Source organism: Scophthalmus maximus, chromosome 14 (genome assembly GCF_022379125.1).
Source record: "Scophthalmus maximus strain ysfricsl-2021 chromosome 14, ASM2237912v1, whole genome shotgun sequence".
NCBI lineage: Eukaryota > Metazoa > Chordata > Actinopteri > Pleuronectiformes > Scophthalmidae > Scophthalmus > Scophthalmus maximus.
In genome coordinates this window covers 12,312,643-12,330,587 of record NC_061528.1, presented here as the reverse complement: position 1 = coordinate 12,330,587, position 17,945 = coordinate 12,312,643, and the positions used below count along the sequence as shown (strand labels likewise).

The following is a 17,945-nucleotide window of genomic DNA, read 5'->3' as shown; positions in this document are numbered from 1 at the left end:
CATACATGGCGAGGAGGAGTGTGTCTCCGGACGGTGCGGGGTTATAAAACAAACTCTTTTTGAGCTCCTCTGGAGTGGGCGGAGTCAAACCACGGGGAAGCGTCACTGAGGGTGCGGTGCGTTTACTGACTGAAGGGTCAAACGCTGCCGCCGACGAGGAGGAACAGACATCCGGATTAACCAAACCAAAACACTCTCTTTTGCGTTTACATTTTTCGCACCGTCGGTTTTATTTTAGTTCGACGCGGTGACGATGTCTTCGATGGACCTGGAGAGGCTGAAGATGACGGGGGCCGGACGCGCCATGGCCGTGCTGACCAGCGGTGGAGATGCACAAGGTGACACGAGAACTCCGCTCAGCTGTCATTAGTGTAACGCACTTTGTAGCCTTCAGGTACATGTGTTGACACGAGACGACGTCAGTGCGACACGTGTCAACGGGAGAAGGAGACAACAGCACTCTGTTTCCCGTGAGTCGAGTGGACAGTAACCGACAATACTGTATCCGATTGTAACCTTCACAGAACGGTTGACAGTGCTGCGCTCATGGGTCAAAGGTCATGCATGAGCTGCTACACACTGTACTAATATAGTACAGCAGCCGACACAATGGTGGAACGTCACCAAAGTACAAGTGACGAGGTACAAGTTCAAGTACAATTTGAGGTATTTATTTGTACTGTTGTATAAATAAATTTTTTTTTTGCTACTTTCTACTTCTACTCCACTAATCATTTGGGGCAAGTAGATGTAATTGTACTCCACTAAATGTATTGATAGCTTAAATGACTATACTTAATATTCAGATTATTTTAATCTACAAATACATGATGGTGTTTTACTGCGGGTTAAGAAGAAACAAGCCTCTCTGGATCCAGTACTCAGGGAGTATAAAGTAGCTAAAATGACCCAAGGCTTCCTTAGCTATATATATTTCGTTACTCTGAAATGATACTTTGTGCATTTTTAGTACTTACCTTTGTTGCTTAAAATACGTCTTGATGAAAATAGGTTTACTGAGGTAAAAACTTTAATGTAATACTTTGACTTGTATTTCTAGACTGTGTATTATTATGACCTTTGATTAAGTACAGTATGAAACCAGTGCTACTTTCACTGATGATAGTGGCTGTGGCCTATGTGTGGTCATTGTCCCCACTGAGTGGATGGCACCTTTGCCCAACAACTCATGATGAAGTCATATCCTCCTTGATTTCTTCATGCAGAGCCACTTATGTGTCGTAACTTCAGAGGAAGAGTTGAAACGTACTGTTTTTTATGCAACCGTCCCAGGGATGAACGCCGCTGTCCGAGCTGTGACCCGGATGGGGATTTACGTGGGGGCCCAGGTCTATCTCATTTATGAGGTAAACAAGCTTTTTTTTATTATTATTATGTTTGTGATGACCCCATTAAATAAACACACTAAGTTAGTTCTTTTAAATTGTTTTGCTTGACGTGGATCGGCCGTACATATGTTTTGCTTTTCAGGGATACCAGGGCCTGGTGGACGGGGGAGACAACATCAAACTGGCCCACTGGCACAGCGTGACCAACATCATCCAGCAGGTTGGCTGAAATATCATCTTCAGTCACTGTTGACAACAGTGATAAGGGAGCTATGTAGGTTTTGACTTATCATAGTAGGAAAAACACACATGGTATTAATAACATTAGTGAAGTAGCAAGCGATGCTATAAGCACGTAAGTAATTTCGTCATTTACACCAATGTGTTTTCCTACTGTCACATGTCAAAAGCTCCTCTGTATGAAGGGCTGCTGTGCCTTCATGGTATCATGATGTAAAGTTTATCTTGTTTCTATCTTAAATCTATTTCTTTATTTCTCTTTTTATGGTTATCAAAGGAATTGTATTATTCCATCCATCTCCTCTCATCTGTTCTCTCTCCACCTGTCTTAATACTGGTAAAAAAAACCTGGTAAGGAGTGTTGCTGCATGTACTTTAAGCCTTTTCAGCTGAGCAAGCAGCAAGGTGCATTATTCACGAGAATGTAAGACGCAGTCCCACTGGCCTTCTTGCATTGCCCAATGTAATGGTTGTGTTTTTTGTTGTTGTGTTCAACTCACATCATCTTACTGCAACTGTGGCCCTGTTCAAACGTAGCATCCTGTATCCAGATAGAGCCAGATTCTGTATCTATTTGAGCATGATTGCAGTTGTGTGTGTGGCGTCTCTGCTGCAGGGTGGGACCGTGATTGGCAGTGCCCGCTGCAAGACCTTCCCAACGCGCGAGGGCAGACTGGCCGCGGCCTTCAACCTGGTGAAGAAAGGCATCACCAACCTGTGTGTGTGTGGCGGAGACGGCAGCCTCACCGGAGCCAACGTCTTTCGCAGCGAGTGGAGCAGTTTGCTGGAGGAGCTTGTGGAGAAAGGTAAAGAAGAAAAATGTTTACCCTCATTTTGTATAATGGAAACATGGTGAAATGAAGGCACCATTTCATTTTCCAGAGTATGAAAATACTCATGTCAATGTTTGTACTACCTCTGCCCTACTTTACTGTAGGACGGATCACAGACACTCTGGCCAAGCAGCACGATCACCTGAACATCGTGGGACTTGTGGGCTCCATAGACAACGACTTCTGCGGCACTGACATGACCATCGGAGCCGACTCTGCGCTGCACCGCATCATGGAGATAATTGATGCCATCATGACGACTGCACAGAGGTCAGACACTGAAACACCAGCTTGACCGATTCGAGTCAGTCTCAGCTGTCAATCATTTTTAATAGCATCAAATAACTAATAAAACCAAACTTACAGGCAAAATGAACACTTGAACATACATAAGTGTGATGAGAACGACCTAGAGTGCCAGAAACCCTATATAATCAAAAGTTATTTGACATTTTTGATGTCTCACACAGTGGAGGCAGGGTTCATGACCTATAGTGCAGCCAGCCACCAGGGGGCGAGCAAGATGTTTTGGCTTAACTTTTGGGAGCTGTCATGTCGTCCACCTGTATATACAATCTATGGTTTGGATAAAACATGCAATTTGTCACATTGGGCTCAAAAAAAGGATCATAGACACCTTTCTGAATTTTGTCAAAAGATGATTTATTGATTCATTTTAAAAATAAAAAAATCCACAGATACGCTGATGATAAAAACAGATGTTACTTGCCGTTGCGGCTCATCTTAATGAATAGTAACACCTACTTAATCCAATGAGTTATTGTTAATGGAATGCAATCATTGAAGCCAAGTTTTGTTTTAACCAAACTCCTCCATTCCAGCCTGTCTGGCATGATTTCCATGAGCTTGTCCAGACTTGTACCTTTGCATCTCAGCTGCTGAGCTGCTGAAAACTCTCTGTTCGTATTGGCTTTATTGTATGAATAAGCTTGTTTCACCATGACTGTCGTCTACATCTTTACAGCCACCAGCGCACATTTGTTTTGGAAGTCATGGGTCGACACTGTGGGTGAGTAACACTTTGACCCCTTTTCGATGCAGTTTGTACGTTGCCGCTGAATTAAGCACCGATGATTGTGCTGTTACTCCAGGTACCTGGCCTTGGTGTCAGCGCTGGCATCTGGGGCAGACTGGCTCTTAATTCCAGAGTCTCCTCCTCAGGAGGGCTGGGAGGACCGCATGTGTTCCCGTCTGGAGGTGGTAAGGATTAAAACTGTTCTCCAATTTACATTAAGATAAGTCTACAAGCTCTTCAGGTACTTACGAACAGGATTGTACTTTAAATGACATACTGGTAAATGCGTGTCTGTTTACCTGCAGAGCCGAACAAAGGGGTCAAGACTGAACATCATAATCGTTGCAGAAGGAGCCATTGACAGAAGTGGCAAGCCCATCTCCTCAACTTATGTAAAAGATGTAAGTTTAAAGTTTTTTATTCTGTATGTAACAGCTGCTCGCCAACAAAGAGGAAGGTAGATGTTGAATTATAATTCAGATCTTTATCAGGCATAGGTTGAACTAACAGAAATCAGGTCAGTTGTGTTTAAATGTCTGGAGTAAATACAACTCTGCTCCATATCAACCTAGAATGTATTGTGATATTTATAACACCAGGATATTTCATATGCAGTAGTGCTTTTTAGATTATTTGCCCAATCCCTACATGGAAAATATCAAGGACATGTTGTTTGTTGGACTGCATGCCTGAAACTTTAATTTGCAGAATGCTTTATTTATAATAATAATAATAATGATCAACATTATTTATATAGCAAAGTTCATGCATAAAATGCAACAAAGTGCTTCACACACAAGCAGTTAAAACATATATGATGATACAATAAAAATAAAATAGAATTGAATATAAATAGCATGTAAAACTGAATATACAGTAACAGCCATTAGGTAAAATACTTAAGGAAAAAGCAATGTATTAAATAAAGTAGACAAAATGTAACAACCATCAGGTATAAACACGTCATGGGGGAGGCTATGGTAAAAAGATGTGTCTTTAGGTTTCTTCGGGCATACTGTTCCAGAGTTTCTTTTAAAGGGTTTAAAGGTTCCAGGACTTTTTTTCTCACAGCCTCTCTTTTGTGTTTGCTGGTTGAATGACAAAGACACAGTTCACTGAAATGCTTCCCTGTCTGTTTGAAGCTGGTGGTGAAGCGGCTGGGTTACGACACCAGAGTGACCATACTGGGCCATGTTCAGCGAGGAGGAACTCCCTCAGCGTTTGACAGAATACTGGTGAGTTGAAACAATGTATCTTACCTGAACAAATTGTTGAGACAATAACAAATGTTTTATTTCAGCAATAATGCTGGTAAATCATTGCAGCAGTAATCTGACTGGTGAATCACACCTAACACCTTATGCAATTTTTCATTATGCTTTTGGTAAGTGGCCAGACTGTGAGCACTGTAATACACAGTTAAATGTCCGGATATAAAATCAAACTCAGCAAATGTTTATCATCTGGGATAAATCTGACTAGACTTTGACATGATCAAATCTGTTTATGTATTTAGAACAGTGGTGGGGAACCTTTTTCCTGTCAAGGGCCAAATCAAGTAGTTTTATCAAATCTTTTGAGGGCCAAACTAAATAATTGAACACATATATCACAATAACCTTTCTAATGTAATGGCTGGAACTGCTGCTCTTTGGCAAGGCATCTCATGTCAGATGGTAGTGATGATGATGATGATGTTGGCAGGGCCATGCATGGCTTCCTAAGACAACAATTCCTCCCTTGTACTGTATCAAACTTGGCCACTGTTTCATCGCTGACCAAAGGGGACTTGTCATCTCCTGTGTTGTATGAGCTTTCTTTTTATTTTTGCAGAGCAGTAAGTTGGGTGTGGAGGCTGTAATTGCCCTGATGGAGGCGTCTCCAGGCACCCCAGCCTGCGTCATCGGCCTGTCAGGTAACCACCCTGTTCGTCTTCCTCTAATGGAGTGTGTGGAGATGGTGAGTCCCTCTCCTCTGTTCTATAATTGTTTTTGATGGACATTAATTCATTAAGTAAGGGGCTGCTGTGTTTTTTAAAAACGTTTTACCACCATTTGCAGACTAAGTTGGTCCAGAAGGCCATGAATGAAAAGAGGTTTGATGAGGCCGTCAAACTGCGTGGAGGGTGAGCAGCTGATGTTTCTTCTTTTGTTGTTGTTTCTGTGCCAATACAAAACAAGACAAAGCTAAAATACATGATGTTCTTGCAGGAGCTTTGAGAACAACTGGAACATCTACAAGCTTCTTGCATTCCAGAAGCCTTCCCAGTCTGAGGTGAGTCCCTCACTAACATAAACACACATACTGTATGGTATAAGATTTAACACATTTCACAGACATGAAATGTGCTTCTTAATAATATGTGACTCATGTTCCCACAGAGCAATTTCTCTTTGGCTGTTCTGAATGTGGGAGCCCCGGCTGCAGGGATGAATTCGGCCGCAAGATCAGCTGTGAGATTAGCGCTCGCTCAGGGACACAAGGTCTATGCCATCAATGATGGATATCAAGGACTCGCCAACGGAGCGGTAAGTCTTTCTATCTTTGCATCTTTACGTTACTGCGGTAGGTTTGAGAATGCAAGAGACCGAGAGGAAGCTGTTCTGTACTGACAGCTGTCTGTCTGTCGGCAGGTCTTTGAGATGGAATGGCACAGTGTGGCGGGATGGACAGGCCAAGGGGGATCACTGCTGGGAACAAAACGGTGAGAAACACTTTTGGATTTTTACAGCCTGGCCAGAGGCATTATGTTTTTCGGGTTCTCAGTACATCTGTCTCTGTCTGTCTCTCTATCTTACTTATTCCGTGAACACAATATCTCCGGAATGCTTCAAGTTTTTTTCAACAAAAGTTCACTGTTTTTAGACATGAACTGGAGTGTTTTTTCAGAGGGGCTGTTTGTGAGAATGCAAAATGTTACCGATCCCCTAGTAAAATTTCCAGAAAATGTCAGAGTGAGCCCGTGTGAGAATACAGTAGGTAAATCTCGGGGAGATTCACTGCGAGTAGAGTGGCTGCTCTGACCAGACGCCACCCCTCGACTGAATGTTTTGGAAAAAAGTTTAGTGACTAGCAATTTTATTTAATGACTTTTAATGTCTCATGTTTCATTTCCTCCTTCAGGACTCTTCCTAACAAACACATGGAGAAGATTGTGGAAACCATTTCCAAGTTCAACATCTCAGCTCTACTTGTAATTGGAGGGTTCGAGGTAGAGAATTGATTGTGTATAGATATTGTTATAATTCATAGTGTCAGTGGTGTTGCATCAGAATGGTTTTTCAATGTTCAAAGGCGTACGAAGGTGTGCTGCAGCTGTTTGAGGCCCGGAGTCGCTACGATGAGCTCTGTATACCCATGTGTGTGATCCCTGCCACCATCAGCAACAACGTGCCTGGAACCGACTTCAGCCTGGGAGCCGACACCGCTGTCAACGCTGCCATGGAGGTAACGCTGAGCAGATGGCACATTACCTCTGTGACTTTGATGTTTCTGGATTAAGATGGAGGAGGACTGAGCCATCACATCAGAAAGCATCGCAGCAAATATGAGCTGTATTACTGAGCCACAGTCGACTTTGAACCCCTCATACATATTCGAATCAGACGTAGGAGATTTAGTTTTTAACTTCAAACCTTCAGAGGAAGTTGATTGAGACACACAGTCCTCTGGTTAACCCCTGTAATTTTAAGTAATGTACCTGGTAAAAGCGCATAAATAAGACATCAGCAGTGCTTTCTCCAAAAAAACCCAACCTCTCAGGTCACGTCTTTTCAAGATGCTCCATTTAAATTTCCCCATCAGGGTTGTGACAAGATCAAGCAGTCTGCCAGTGGGACCAAGAGACGGGTGTTTGTGGTGGAGACTATGGGTGGATTCTGTGGCTATCTGGCAACATCCACTGGGATAGCGGTGGGTGCCGATGCAGCCTACATCTTTGAGGACCCCTTCAACATCCATGACCTAAAGGTGAGACCAGACTGTGCTGTTTCTCTTCTTTTAATTCATAATGTTTAAAGCTTTTCTGTCTTATTTATCTATCCGGCCTTTTGACAGACCAATGTGGAGCATTTATCTGAAAAGATGAAGAAGGACATCCAGCGGGGTCTCATACTGAGGTACATGACACACTTACAGATGGAGCAATGGAAAAAAGTGTCTGTGCATCTTTTAATCTGTGTCGAATCTGTATTTTTTACTGCCAAAAGGACTGACAGAGGGACGTTGCCATCTTTCAAAATAAAAGATGTCACACCGAAGACTGAATGTGAAACATGTAGTTGTAGTTTTTCCATTTGTTTATCCTTTTCTCTGTTGCAACAGGAATGAAAAATGCCACGAAAACTACACCACAGATTTCATCCATAAGCTGTATTCCTCAGAGGGGAAGGGCATCTTTGACTGCAGAGTCAACGTGTTGGGACACCTTCAGCAGGTGAGGAGCCATCCTATGATCCATCCACTCTGGCCAAACACTGCTTAGGAAATTACATATTATATCGATATTAACGAGCACTCCAAGACTGTTACGTCAACAAGTTTGTGTTTGTGCTCTAGGGAGGGGCACCTTCTCCCTTTGATAGAAATTTTGGTACAAAGTTGGGTGTGAGGGCAATCCAGTGGATTTCAGAGAGATTCCAAGAAAACTTCCGACAAGGTAGAGTTACTGTATTAAGTCATGTAATTAATTTGCTCGAAAACTACAAGTCAAACTACAGTCATGTCACGATTCTGCCCCCCCCCCAGGCCGTGTGTTCACCAACTCACCAGATACAGCATGTGTGCTGGGCCTCAACAGGAAGGTCATCAAATTCACCCCTGTTGCTGAACTGAAGGCTGTGACCGATTTCGAGTAAGTAAATTCTGGGTGTTTGTAAAAAAATAACAAATGTTCATCATTTTTAAGTCTTTTTTTGAATTACTGTATGCCGCTGGTTTTCAGGCACCGGATGCCCAAGGTCCAGTGGTGGTACAATCTGCGGCCAATGCTCAAAATGTTGGCCAAATATCAAACCAGCTTCTGTGAATATGTCCCGGGAGAGATTGAACATGTGACTCGACGCTCCATCAGCATTGATTCTGGGTTCTAGGAGAAACCACAGTATTCTCTCTGCACTTCTTCCACCTCATCTGTCCATCCTTTGTTTCGACACAGATTACAGATTTTAAGAATCTGATGCTGCGCACGTTCACAGGACTGAACACAAGCCAGCAATGATTTCAGTCTGTTGTCAGTGTCATAGTAGCTACAGAACTGTAAATAATGTAAGTGTACTTCAGGTACTGATTTATTGGATGAGGTTTTCAATACAGAACATTTATGCTAATCAATGTGCCAGGAGAGCCTTTGCATAGTAAAATCACTGCCATAAAAAGTGAACCAGATGTGCCATTGTATTAATTTACAGCTAAAAAAAAAATAAAGTAGTTTGTATGTGTTTGCTTTCAAAATCACACGCCAAAGAAATCTGGAAATTCCAACTTAACAGACAAAATAGTGAGCCACTACAGTGTTACTGTGACTCATGGGACCAGAGAGTGGGTAATTAAGTTTGATTTATACACTGTGTATGACTGGAACACTGCCATTTTTCAATCATTAATGCAAACTGAACAGAAAAAAATCACAAAATATGAACAGGCTGTTTATTACATTGAAAATACGCTACTGAAATTACAATATGGACATCTGTCAAGAAATATGGATTTATGTATTACTTTGTCACTAATGCTGTGACTGCATCTTCAATAAAATGTTATTCAACTGTGTTCATTGTAATGGGAATAGTTTTAGAAATAAACTATTACATTTAACAGACAAATACATGAAATGAGAAAAGTCATAGCTGGCAAATTTCACTTAGATTTTTAACTGTTGAAGTCTTATGGATTTTATGCTGCTGTCACTGAATCAGAACATGACTGAAGGTAAACAAGGAACTGGTGTCAGAACCATTTGAGATGTTTTTCTTTAGACTCTCAGAAGTTGAATGAAAATGGAAAACCATCCCTGGTCTTCTCTTTGTTAGTTGCCTGAGGGCTCTTGAAGTTGAAGGCAAACTGAAAGTCTTCATCTTGCGCCGATTGCTCAAACAGAAACTCTGGGCCTGTAAAAACCATTTACACACCTTTAGTTCAAAGCAGGTAACACGTATCACTCAAATGGGGGAGATTCTATTAGCTATTTACCGCTTGAAGACTTTGATTCTGCGGTTTTCTGAAATGATGTGAACAGAGTTGGGCATTATCGTTGTAGGAGTACTGTATGAAACAAAAGCGTTCCAGTAAAAAAAAAAAAATGCTGTACCTTCTCGTTGAAAAAAGAGCCAGTGAAACCAAAAGATGTGTCCTGGAAAGAAAGAAAAACAAGAAGGAATTCGAAAACTAAGAAACATCAATTTCTTTAAGATTGCTTGTTCCTTTTGCTTGCTCCTCACCTCAGCGTCTGATGTTCCCATGTCAAATCCAAATCCAGAGAAGCCTGGGGTGCTGGGATCCGAGTTCAGAGAAAACAGGAAAGCTGGAGATTTGGTATCGGAGGTTCCTCCGTGTGGGGAGCTGTTCGGGCTGAGGCTGCAGTGACCACATGAAACATCATTGCTCTCAGTGGTTGTCTTGACGGGGATTGTAAGTGTTGGTACAACTTGGATCAAAACCTTACTTAAATGGAAATGCTGGAGTTGAAGGTGCAGTTGTCGTTTTCGCCAGGCAAGACTGACAATTAGACCCCTGAGATGATGACTGGAGAAAATCAGCGAGTCCCTCATTGTCCTTTTCGCTCGGTGTCTGATCTTCATCTGTATCTGCTGTTTCCTCCACCTTGTCCCCCACGGCCTCCTCCACCTCTGACACATTAGATTGCTGTTCCTATGCAGAAAACACCTTCAGTGTTAAAGCTTTGCCGGAGTGGAACAAGATAATGATGGTGCTGAGTCATTATTTGATTTTGTGTGAGAAAACATAGTTTAGTCACAAATTAAAATTTTGTGAAAAATTCAGCTGCTTTTTTCTCCATGAAATCTATTACCTATCTATTTATCTAAAACAGACATTACCAAAACTTGGTGCTGTAGTTCTGTTTCTTTTTCCTGCTCATTAGTCTGCATCTCATCTGGCCAACTTTGCTCTGAAGGGAAACAAATCGAATGTAACATTTGGTGTTTATGTAACAAACACCAAAACATAAAGAACATTACATGTAAAGATATAGGGAGTCACTGACTTGTCGTATCAGACGTGTCTCTGCTTACCATCCAGCTGTTCATGTGACCACAGCTCAGTGCCGGCTTCTTCTGGGTGAGCACGGCATGCAGGAGCATCCTGAACCATGTGTTCCTCAGGAATATCTCCAGCACTTGCCTCTCCAGATACTTCATGACCACTCTGCAACATCTGTTCATGTTTAACCGATTGGCTCCTTACCACATGACGCTCTTTCAGAACAGAGCCTCGACTTGATATTAAAATGTTTACATTACATTACATAGAATTTGGACAGCTATGAAGTGCCATTAGTTCTGAGTTAGCGCATCTGAGTACCTTTGTCTGGTTGAGATGAAGACAGAAGGTGTCGATGGCAGAATCACTGTCTGGCTGAGGATCTAATTGTTTCTCTGGTTCGTTTGTGGGCTGCTGACCAGTAACACTGGAGAGAAAAACAGATTCAATCAGAGAAACTCTCACAACTTTGCCAGACAGTTTTTTGTTTTTGTTGTTATCTTCACAGAAAGATACCTGTCTGGTAGTTTCTCAGCGGAAGAAGTAGTGACTGCTGTAACTGGTCAGACAAAAAAAAAAAAAAAACGGAAACTGCATCAAGAGCTCTAAATAATTCAGCTCGAACAGAGCAGGTTGTGATGGCATAAAAAGTCTATTACCAGTGAGACGATCGAGCTCCGTCTGTGTCCTCGTGATCTGATCATCACAGGCCTTGATCCGACACTCAATCTCCTCCTTTTCAGCCTGAAGGCTGAGCAGCTTTTGAGCCAGAGGACTTTGGCAATAATATTCTTTATTTGACAGGAATATCTTTCTGTAGCTTGCAATCCTCTCTTCGTAGACTTCCCTTGGTATGTTCCAAATAAAGAACGAGTCAGCTTTGTTAGAGCACACAGAGGTATGTTCTAAACATATTTAAACACAATAAAAGTTATGTGAACCCACATGTCATGGCCGTAGCTGGCTTTCCTGCTCTCAAGTTCTGCTCTCAACGTCTGCTCATACTGGAGAAGCAGGCTGTTAGTCGCCTTCATGCTACAGTTATGGACGACACGCGTTCGTATATGAATATCTATGCGGCATTGGAACCGTTTATGTCAAATGGTGTGACCAATTCCATCAGGTGTCCCGCCATGGCCTGGCACAGCCATCATATACCTTTTTGCATTGGCTCTATGGTGAACCACGGTGCTCTGCTTCGCCCTGATCTCCTCCTCAAGTGTCTTGATAGTTCCGTGGAGTGCTTCAACGAGAGACCTCCTCTCAGCGATGTCCGCTCTGCAAACTGTTGGCACACACACACACACACACACACACATGCTTTGACATACAAGCAGTGAGGTCACCAATCTCCCTCGTGTAGCCAAGTTGACTAGCATGTAGCTACATGACGTGTGCCTTTAGGCTATTTTGTAATTTTTTTAAATTGACAAACCTTTAATTTGTTGGTTGATTCCATTCTTCTTTTGGGAAAGCTCCCGGGTTTGGAGGGCTGTAAGACAGACAAACAACCCCCTCGTGTCTTCAGAGTGCTTCTGTCTAATGACTCACTTCGATTAGCATTAGCTTGTTAGCAGCTAGCTTGTTGCTGACGCCTCGCTTCAAACATTGCGCCCTTTTAAGAACACTCAGATGAAAACACAAGAACAACTATTGACCTGCAACAGTCACACACTCACCAGCCTGGCAGAGGAGACTGTCCACGCTGTTGAGCGGATCCTGCCGGTTCATGTTTCACACATCAGCTGATTGTCGTCTCGGCTGTGCGGCGGGCTCCAGACGGAACGACTAAGACAACTTATGACATCAGTCTCTCAGTGGCATTTGTTTTTAGAATCGTCCACAGTTTAATATTCCTGTTTTTTTTTTTTATCAATTAGTGTTGGCTCAACAGTCCCTCCTGTGACGGTGTCTTCTCTCTGAACCCCCCCGGTCCAGGCAGCGAGACGACGGCCACTTCACCCGCGAGGCCCTCGCGCTCGTTCTCTTAGGGATCATCAACAAATTCTTTCTTTTTTCTCGTTACATTACATACATTTACCAGATGCTTTTGTCCAAAGTAACTTACATTAACATTTATCAGATAGCCAGAAACAGCTTCAAGTGCTTTTTTAAAAATATATAAATAAATTCAGGGAGTACGGTGCAGCAGTCTGAACAGGTGAGTTTTGCTGTCGTGATGTCAATGGGGAGCTCGTTCCACCATTGAGCAACCAGGAAGGAAAACTTTTATATGAATATAAAATACAAGAAGCTTTTTTTTCCCCTTCTTCTTCCACGTCATGTGGTTTTAGTGCATCTTCTGTTTTGTATCAATACTTTCATGAAAAAATCTGCATTTCATTCCTCATTAATTGTAACTCTAACGTGTGTGTGTGTGTGTGTATATATATATGTATATGTATATGTGTATATATATATATATATATGTATATGTGTATATGTATATACACACACACATATATATATATATATATATATATGTGTGTGTGTGTGTATATATATATGTATATATATATACATATATATATACATATACAAAATTGTCTGCTTGAATTATGCGGAGCAGTCGTCTGAAGAGACACTGAGTTTCCTCCACGGCCACATGAAGGCAGTGGGATCACGAGTGACGTGATTGGTGGGACGGCGGTCAGAGGGGCGGGGCTAGTGCTGTTCTGGAAATCACGGAGCGCATCTGTATCGTCGAGACGGCTCTGTGATCAGTGGGCCCGGGCTGCAATGTGTCGGACAAATTCAGCGATCTATCCTCAAGCTGCTCCGCTTGTCTGTCCGGTGCTCGATCAGACTATTTAAAGGTAAGATTTCATTTTCAGTCCCAGCACATGTCGCTCGCCGCCTGCAGACAAAGAGCGGACATGGGTGGGATTTAAATGGGAGGGGGTCAGCTGTGTGAAGAATGGGCTGCTTTGTCGGTTTCATCCCCTCGAATCGTATATTTTGCATCGTTTGGGAAAGAAAACTTCCACGACCCTTTAGTGGATCGTGTCGTTTTTTTGTGTCGTGATATGTGTGAAGGGGAGGAGGAGAGGAGCGTTTGAATGAGAGTATCAATGAGAGTATCAGTGCGCTGTCATGCAAAAGAGAGACCACCCCCCATTTCCCCCTAACCCATCATGCTTTGTTTGTCATCTGTCTGATGCGATCTGCTCTCTGTCTGTACTGGAACTTTAATGTCATTAGATCGACAATAATGTCCTTTGCTGGATATTCGTCATCATCGCAGAATATGTGACTGAGCAGGATCTAGGCCAGGCTCGATGTACACACAGGATTATTGTGACTATAAAAAAAGCAGACCTGCTTTTAATGGCATTCCCCTTCTCTCTGTTTGTGTGCTTTTGTCTCTGCTGGAAATCTTCATTCGATTGAAAACTTAAACACAATGGATGGACATTGTTGGTGCTGCTCCAGACGTCACTAGTCTACATCCTGTATATAACCCAATCAAAAGGAAACACACAAGAGTCAAAAGGTTTCCTGGCTCAGCTGAGAGCATGGCACAGGTGGAGGAGTCTCAAATCGAAGGAGAGGGCAGCCCCCAGATGATCTCCTTAAGGTCAGATGCATCGGGGAACCATGTGGATGATGGAGAAGGGGGACCCTCTATAAGGAGGAAGAAGAGGAAGAAGAAAGACCAGCGTCCGGAGTCCATTATTGTCTACCGCTCTGACGTGGAGCGGGCGCCAGGAGAGGACCAAGGCAGTGAGGAGGGAGCAGAGCGGAGCACTGAGGAGGGAGCTAAGTTCCTCTGCACTCCTACAGGCGAAGGTGAGACAAGTGTCAAGTTTCTGTTAAAATCATGAAGCCTCGTGTCCCTTACCAAGTGAAAGGATGTTTCATTGTAAGTATTCAGTGTTCGGCCTTCACCAATCATTTTTAACCATGTAATTCAAGTAAGCTTATGAAAACCGAACTAAGTAAGACCAGATCAAATAAAAATAAGAAATCAACTCCCTCATCTTACCAGTCTCCGCACGGGAAGATAACTCCTTTTTTAAAAACAACAACTACTGTCTGTTTAAATTTTTTTTTTTTATCTCTTATCAGGTGGAGGCTGGAGCCTTCCTCCCGACAGCCGTTACGTGACCCTGACAGGCACCATCACTCGGGGCAAGAAGAAAGGTCAGGTGGTGGACATACATGTCACTTTGACAGAGAAGGAACTCCGGGATCTGGCCAAGTCGAAGGAGCGTCTCAATGCGGAGTGTGAGGCGGGGGAGGGCTCCAAATGCAACTGCGGCTTAAGTTGGTGTCAGGGACCCCATGTTGTGCTGTGGAGCATCTCTTGCGCCCCTGTGGTTTTCCTCCTCTCCTTCATCACCTCCTTCTACTACGGCACTCTCACGTGGTACAGTGTCTTCCTGGTGTACAATGAGGAGCGGACGTTCTGGCACAAGATTACAATATGCCCCTTCCTCATCATCTTCTACCCCATGCTCATCATGCCCATGGCGCTGTCTCTGGCACTGTACTCGGCTGTGGTGCAGGTGTCCTGGGCCTTCAGTGAATGGTGGCAGGTGGTGCGAGACCTGGAGAAAGGCTTCTGCGGCTGGGCATGTGGGAAGCTGGGACTGGAGGACTGTTCACCCTACAGTATAGTAGAGCTGCTCGACTCCGACACAGTCTCTGGCACTCTGCAGAGCAAGGACCCCAGTGAACACGCCCAGACGTCATCAGTGTGATTCTGAGGTGAAAGGCACATGTAGAGGATTGCCTCAAAGTTTGCAAGTGCTCGTACTAATTTGATTGAAATTCAACACACTGAGTTTGTCTATAAACAAGTGACAGAAGGTTCAAGTTATTTACAGAAATTTAAGCTTGAAGGCTTATTTCTTACAATGGAAGAAGTTCAATAAAAACGCTATCTCAAGATCTACTTACTTGACCTATTGAGATTTTGCTGGACGAAAAAAAAATCCTTGAAAATTTTGATAAGAATTTCTTGTCAAAATAACAAGAAGGTATTTTTAGCTACTCCACTGTGCTTTACTGTACACAATTATTTATTAAACACTGCCTGAACGCCTGAAGGGACTGATCTATTATTACAAAATTCTAAAGAGTTGAACTCTGAGCATGGTAATTTATAAAATAAAAATGATATATATAATTATATAATAGCACCGCGACTCAAAATAAGCTTTTATACAGACCTTGATTCCTACAGTTTTCATAAACTGGCTGTGGAAATAAACGCATTACTGGAAACCTGGAAACCTGCAAGTTAAATCAACTTTCACTTCGTCTGTAAATATCTGTAATTTAATCTATGTTATCACTGCTGTGCTCCCGACATCAAAAACACCTTCAATGCATCATTTCATATGCTCATGATCAATCCACAAGGTTATAGCTGGAACATCAAGGCTGAAATACCAACTAGGAAGTCAAATGTACGTCATTTACTAAATTTGCCAAATGACTAATTTGATTGGGAATATGCACCACTGAGCACTACTAGACTACTAGAAACTATATGTGCCCAAAGATGTTGTGAAGGGACTATTGTGTCAGCATCTAGGGGGCAAGGCTGGCATTACTTTATTTATTTTTTGATGTCAACAAAATATGTAGAGGTTCATTTCTGTCCCTCAACAGCTGGGCACTATCTTTTTGTGTGTGTGTGTGCGTGTGTGCATGCGTGCGTGCGTGCGTGCAACAGTGTGGCTAAAGTTGTGTTATTGTAATATTTTCTCAAGAACAATGAAAGTCTGTCACAGAGGAATAAGTGTTATCAGTCTTTCATTGCATTTGTTGACAATGAGAAAAACTATAGAATATTTCCTGCCCTTTTAAAAAAACAACATGTAATATTCTTTATTATATTATGCAAACGACTTTGTGTTTCATCAAACTGAAACACATCACACTTTTTATTCTAGCATGTGAGAACTTGTTGGTTTGTCGGCCTCTAGGCTAATCATAATTAAGCCTGCCATGTGTAGTGTGCTATATGATCTGTACTTGATAAATTCTTGGAGTTGAGAACTATTATTGTATAGGGAGTATAGTACTGGGAGGAATGGAGGAAGCCCTCGTCATCACAAGCTGAGAAAGCATTTCTTTGGTGTATTTATGTTTTTTTCAGTGTCATGTTTTCGTGTGTTTACGACACCATCAAAAAAGATGTTTTAAATCTTAAACTATTGAGTTGTTGTCACAATTTTGGTTCACAAATGAGTAAAATGAAGTTTTCTGTCATTTTCTACCTGAGAATTCCTTATACATTTCAATACAGTCATATTTTAAATGTGGCCGTAAATTATTTTGAATATTTAAGTCTTGTACACTCTCTGAAATTCTCGTAGGCAGTAATTAGATATTCTTTCTCCTATGCACTTTGAAATAAATGCATTGCAAACAGCTAATACTAACTCATTGAAACACACAGCAGATGGCGTTGAATAAATCAGATGGGTTAAATATTTGTTGATTCAAATGTTTATGATTACACCTGGTTGGATAAAGACATTTTGATTTTACTTTCTCACAGGTTAAAAACATGAATCAGCTGTTGTGGATTGATTCTGTTTTCCGCATTATATGTTATGAATCCACATGATGCAAAGTAAAGAATTACACAAATGAAATAAACTGTTGTATCACTACCCAATTTCTACATTTATAATGTGGAAAACAATGTCTTGTTTCATGGTGTTGTATAGAGTAAGGTCACTATTTTCCGCGTCTCCCCAGATTCACACTTACAGAGACAAGTCAGCACATATACGTGGTGCACACATGGCCTGCGTGGTGCACACAGAGGCTTCGCTATGTGCACTTTGAGATCTGATTATTGGCACCCTGGGAGGCCTGCAGAAGAAAATCCATATGCTCCAATGCAAGCTCAGCAGTGTACAAAATACAATCTGGTTGAGAGGTGCTAAGGTCATATTATACTAACGTCACTACTTGTACTGTCGTGTTCTACTCTCTGTTAAACTTATGTTAAAACATTTTAAGGTTAAAGAGGACAGTGAGGTCCGGTTCATATCGTCCTATCGTTATTTTTTGTGGAAATTTGAGGGTTTTATTCAACTATCTTTATGTAGCGAAAGAACACTTTACCAAATCCAATTTACCAATTTTTGAGAGGGAGTGTGGAGTGTGCTTGGGGTTGACTGCGTATTTAGTATATTTATATTCTAATTTATATATATTTTTCAATTTATGTTATGTATATTATTAAATTATTTTATCATCAAGAATTTATTTATGTCCTTTAATATATTTATCATTATTTTTATT

At 41.9% G+C, this 17,945-nt stretch overlaps 3 protein-coding genes across 6 annotated transcripts; 2 read left to right on the top strand and 1 right to left on the bottom strand.

The window, feature by feature from the left end:
- Nucleotides 1–62: 62 nt before the first annotated feature.
- Nucleotides 63–9,227, top strand: pfkla (phosphofructokinase, liver a). Its single transcript, XM_035603581.2, has 22 exons — nucleotides 63–338; nucleotides 1,294–1,367; nucleotides 1,492–1,569; nucleotides 2,206–2,395; nucleotides 2,527–2,692; nucleotides 3,408–3,452; nucleotides 3,535–3,643; nucleotides 3,764–3,859; nucleotides 4,601–4,693; nucleotides 5,292–5,417; nucleotides 5,519–5,583; nucleotides 5,669–5,732; nucleotides 5,840–5,986; nucleotides 6,092–6,162; nucleotides 6,582–6,669; nucleotides 6,753–6,905; nucleotides 7,263–7,427; nucleotides 7,515–7,576; nucleotides 7,782–7,893; nucleotides 8,016–8,115; nucleotides 8,205–8,310; nucleotides 8,401–9,227. Exons 1-22 carry the CDS (start codon nucleotides 254–256, stop codon nucleotides 8,546–8,548), a joined length of 2,343 nt encoding a protein of 780 aa, XP_035459474.2. The 5' UTR covers nucleotides 63–253; the 3' UTR covers nucleotides 8,549–9,227.
- On the bottom strand, nucleotides 9,091–12,673 carry LOC118282490. Of its 4 annotated transcripts, none has more exons than XM_035603583.2 (14): nucleotides 12,356–12,673; nucleotides 12,112–12,168; nucleotides 11,835–11,961; nucleotides 11,622–11,711; nucleotides 11,336–11,523; nucleotides 11,193–11,235; nucleotides 10,998–11,103; nucleotides 10,709–10,850; nucleotides 10,514–10,584; nucleotides 10,120–10,319; nucleotides 9,896–10,031; nucleotides 9,766–9,807; nucleotides 9,648–9,675; nucleotides 9,091–9,565 (listed from the first exon to the last, which is right to left on the bottom strand). In XM_035603583.2, the coding sequence occupies exons 1-14, from the start codon at nucleotides 12,405–12,407 to the stop codon at nucleotides 9,438–9,440; spliced, it is 1,410 nt and encodes a 469-aa protein (XP_035459476.2). In that variant the 5' UTR covers nucleotides 12,408–12,673; the 3' UTR covers nucleotides 9,091–9,437. The 4 variants fall into 4 exon arrangements, with proteins under 4 accessions (XP_035459476.2, XP_035459478.2, XP_035459477.2 ...); XM_035603585.2 differs by having other exon boundaries at nucleotides 10,120–10,325; nucleotides 10,709–10,841; XM_035603584.2 differs by having other exon boundaries at nucleotides 10,120–10,325; nucleotides 11,193–11,229.
- Nucleotides 12,674–13,240: 567 nt separating this feature from the next.
- On the top strand, nucleotides 13,241–17,305 carry tmem169b (transmembrane protein 169b). Its single transcript, XM_035604842.2, has 3 exons — nucleotides 13,241–13,492; nucleotides 14,109–14,465; nucleotides 14,745–17,305. Exons 2-3 carry the CDS (start codon nucleotides 14,192–14,194, stop codon nucleotides 15,377–15,379), a joined length of 909 nt encoding a protein of 302 aa, XP_035460735.1. The 5' UTR covers nucleotides 13,241–13,492; nucleotides 14,109–14,191; the 3' UTR covers nucleotides 15,380–17,305.
- Nucleotides 17,306–17,945: the final 640 nt, after the last annotated feature.

Bases quoted from the DNA above. Each gene is read 5' to 3' on its own strand.
- pfkla (XM_035603581.2), top strand. From the start codon at position 254: ATGTCTTCGATGGACCTGGAGAGGCTGAAGATGACGGGGGCCGGACGC. The intron at 3,860-4,600 runs GTAAGTTTAAAG...GTCTGTTTGAAG, and splicing joins CCTCAACTTATGTAAAAGAT to CTGGTGGTGAAGCGGCTGGG. The intron at 8,311-8,400 runs GTAAGTAAATTC...GCTGGTTTTCAG, and splicing joins AAGGCTGTGACCGATTTCGA to GCACCGGATGCCCAAGGTCC.
- LOC118282490 (XM_035603582.2), bottom strand. From the start codon at position 12,407: ATGAACCGGCAGGATCCGCTCAACAGCGTGGACAGTCTCCTCTGCCAG. The intron at 11,236-11,335 runs GTAATAGACTTT...TTGTCTGACCAG, and splicing joins GGAGCTCGATCGTCTCACTG to TTACAGCAGTCACTACTTCT. The intron at 10,032-10,119 runs GTAAGGTTTTGA...TGGTCACTGCAG, and splicing joins ACTCCAGCATTTCCATTTAA to CCTCAGCCCGAACAGCTCCC.
- tmem169b (XM_035604842.2), top strand. From the start codon at position 14,192: ATGGCACAGGTGGAGGAGTCTCAAATCGAAGGAGAGGGCAGCCCCCAG. The intron at 14,466-14,744 runs GTGAGACAAGTG...ATCTCTTATCAG, and splicing joins CTGCACTCCTACAGGCGAAG to GTGGAGGCTGGAGCCTTCCT.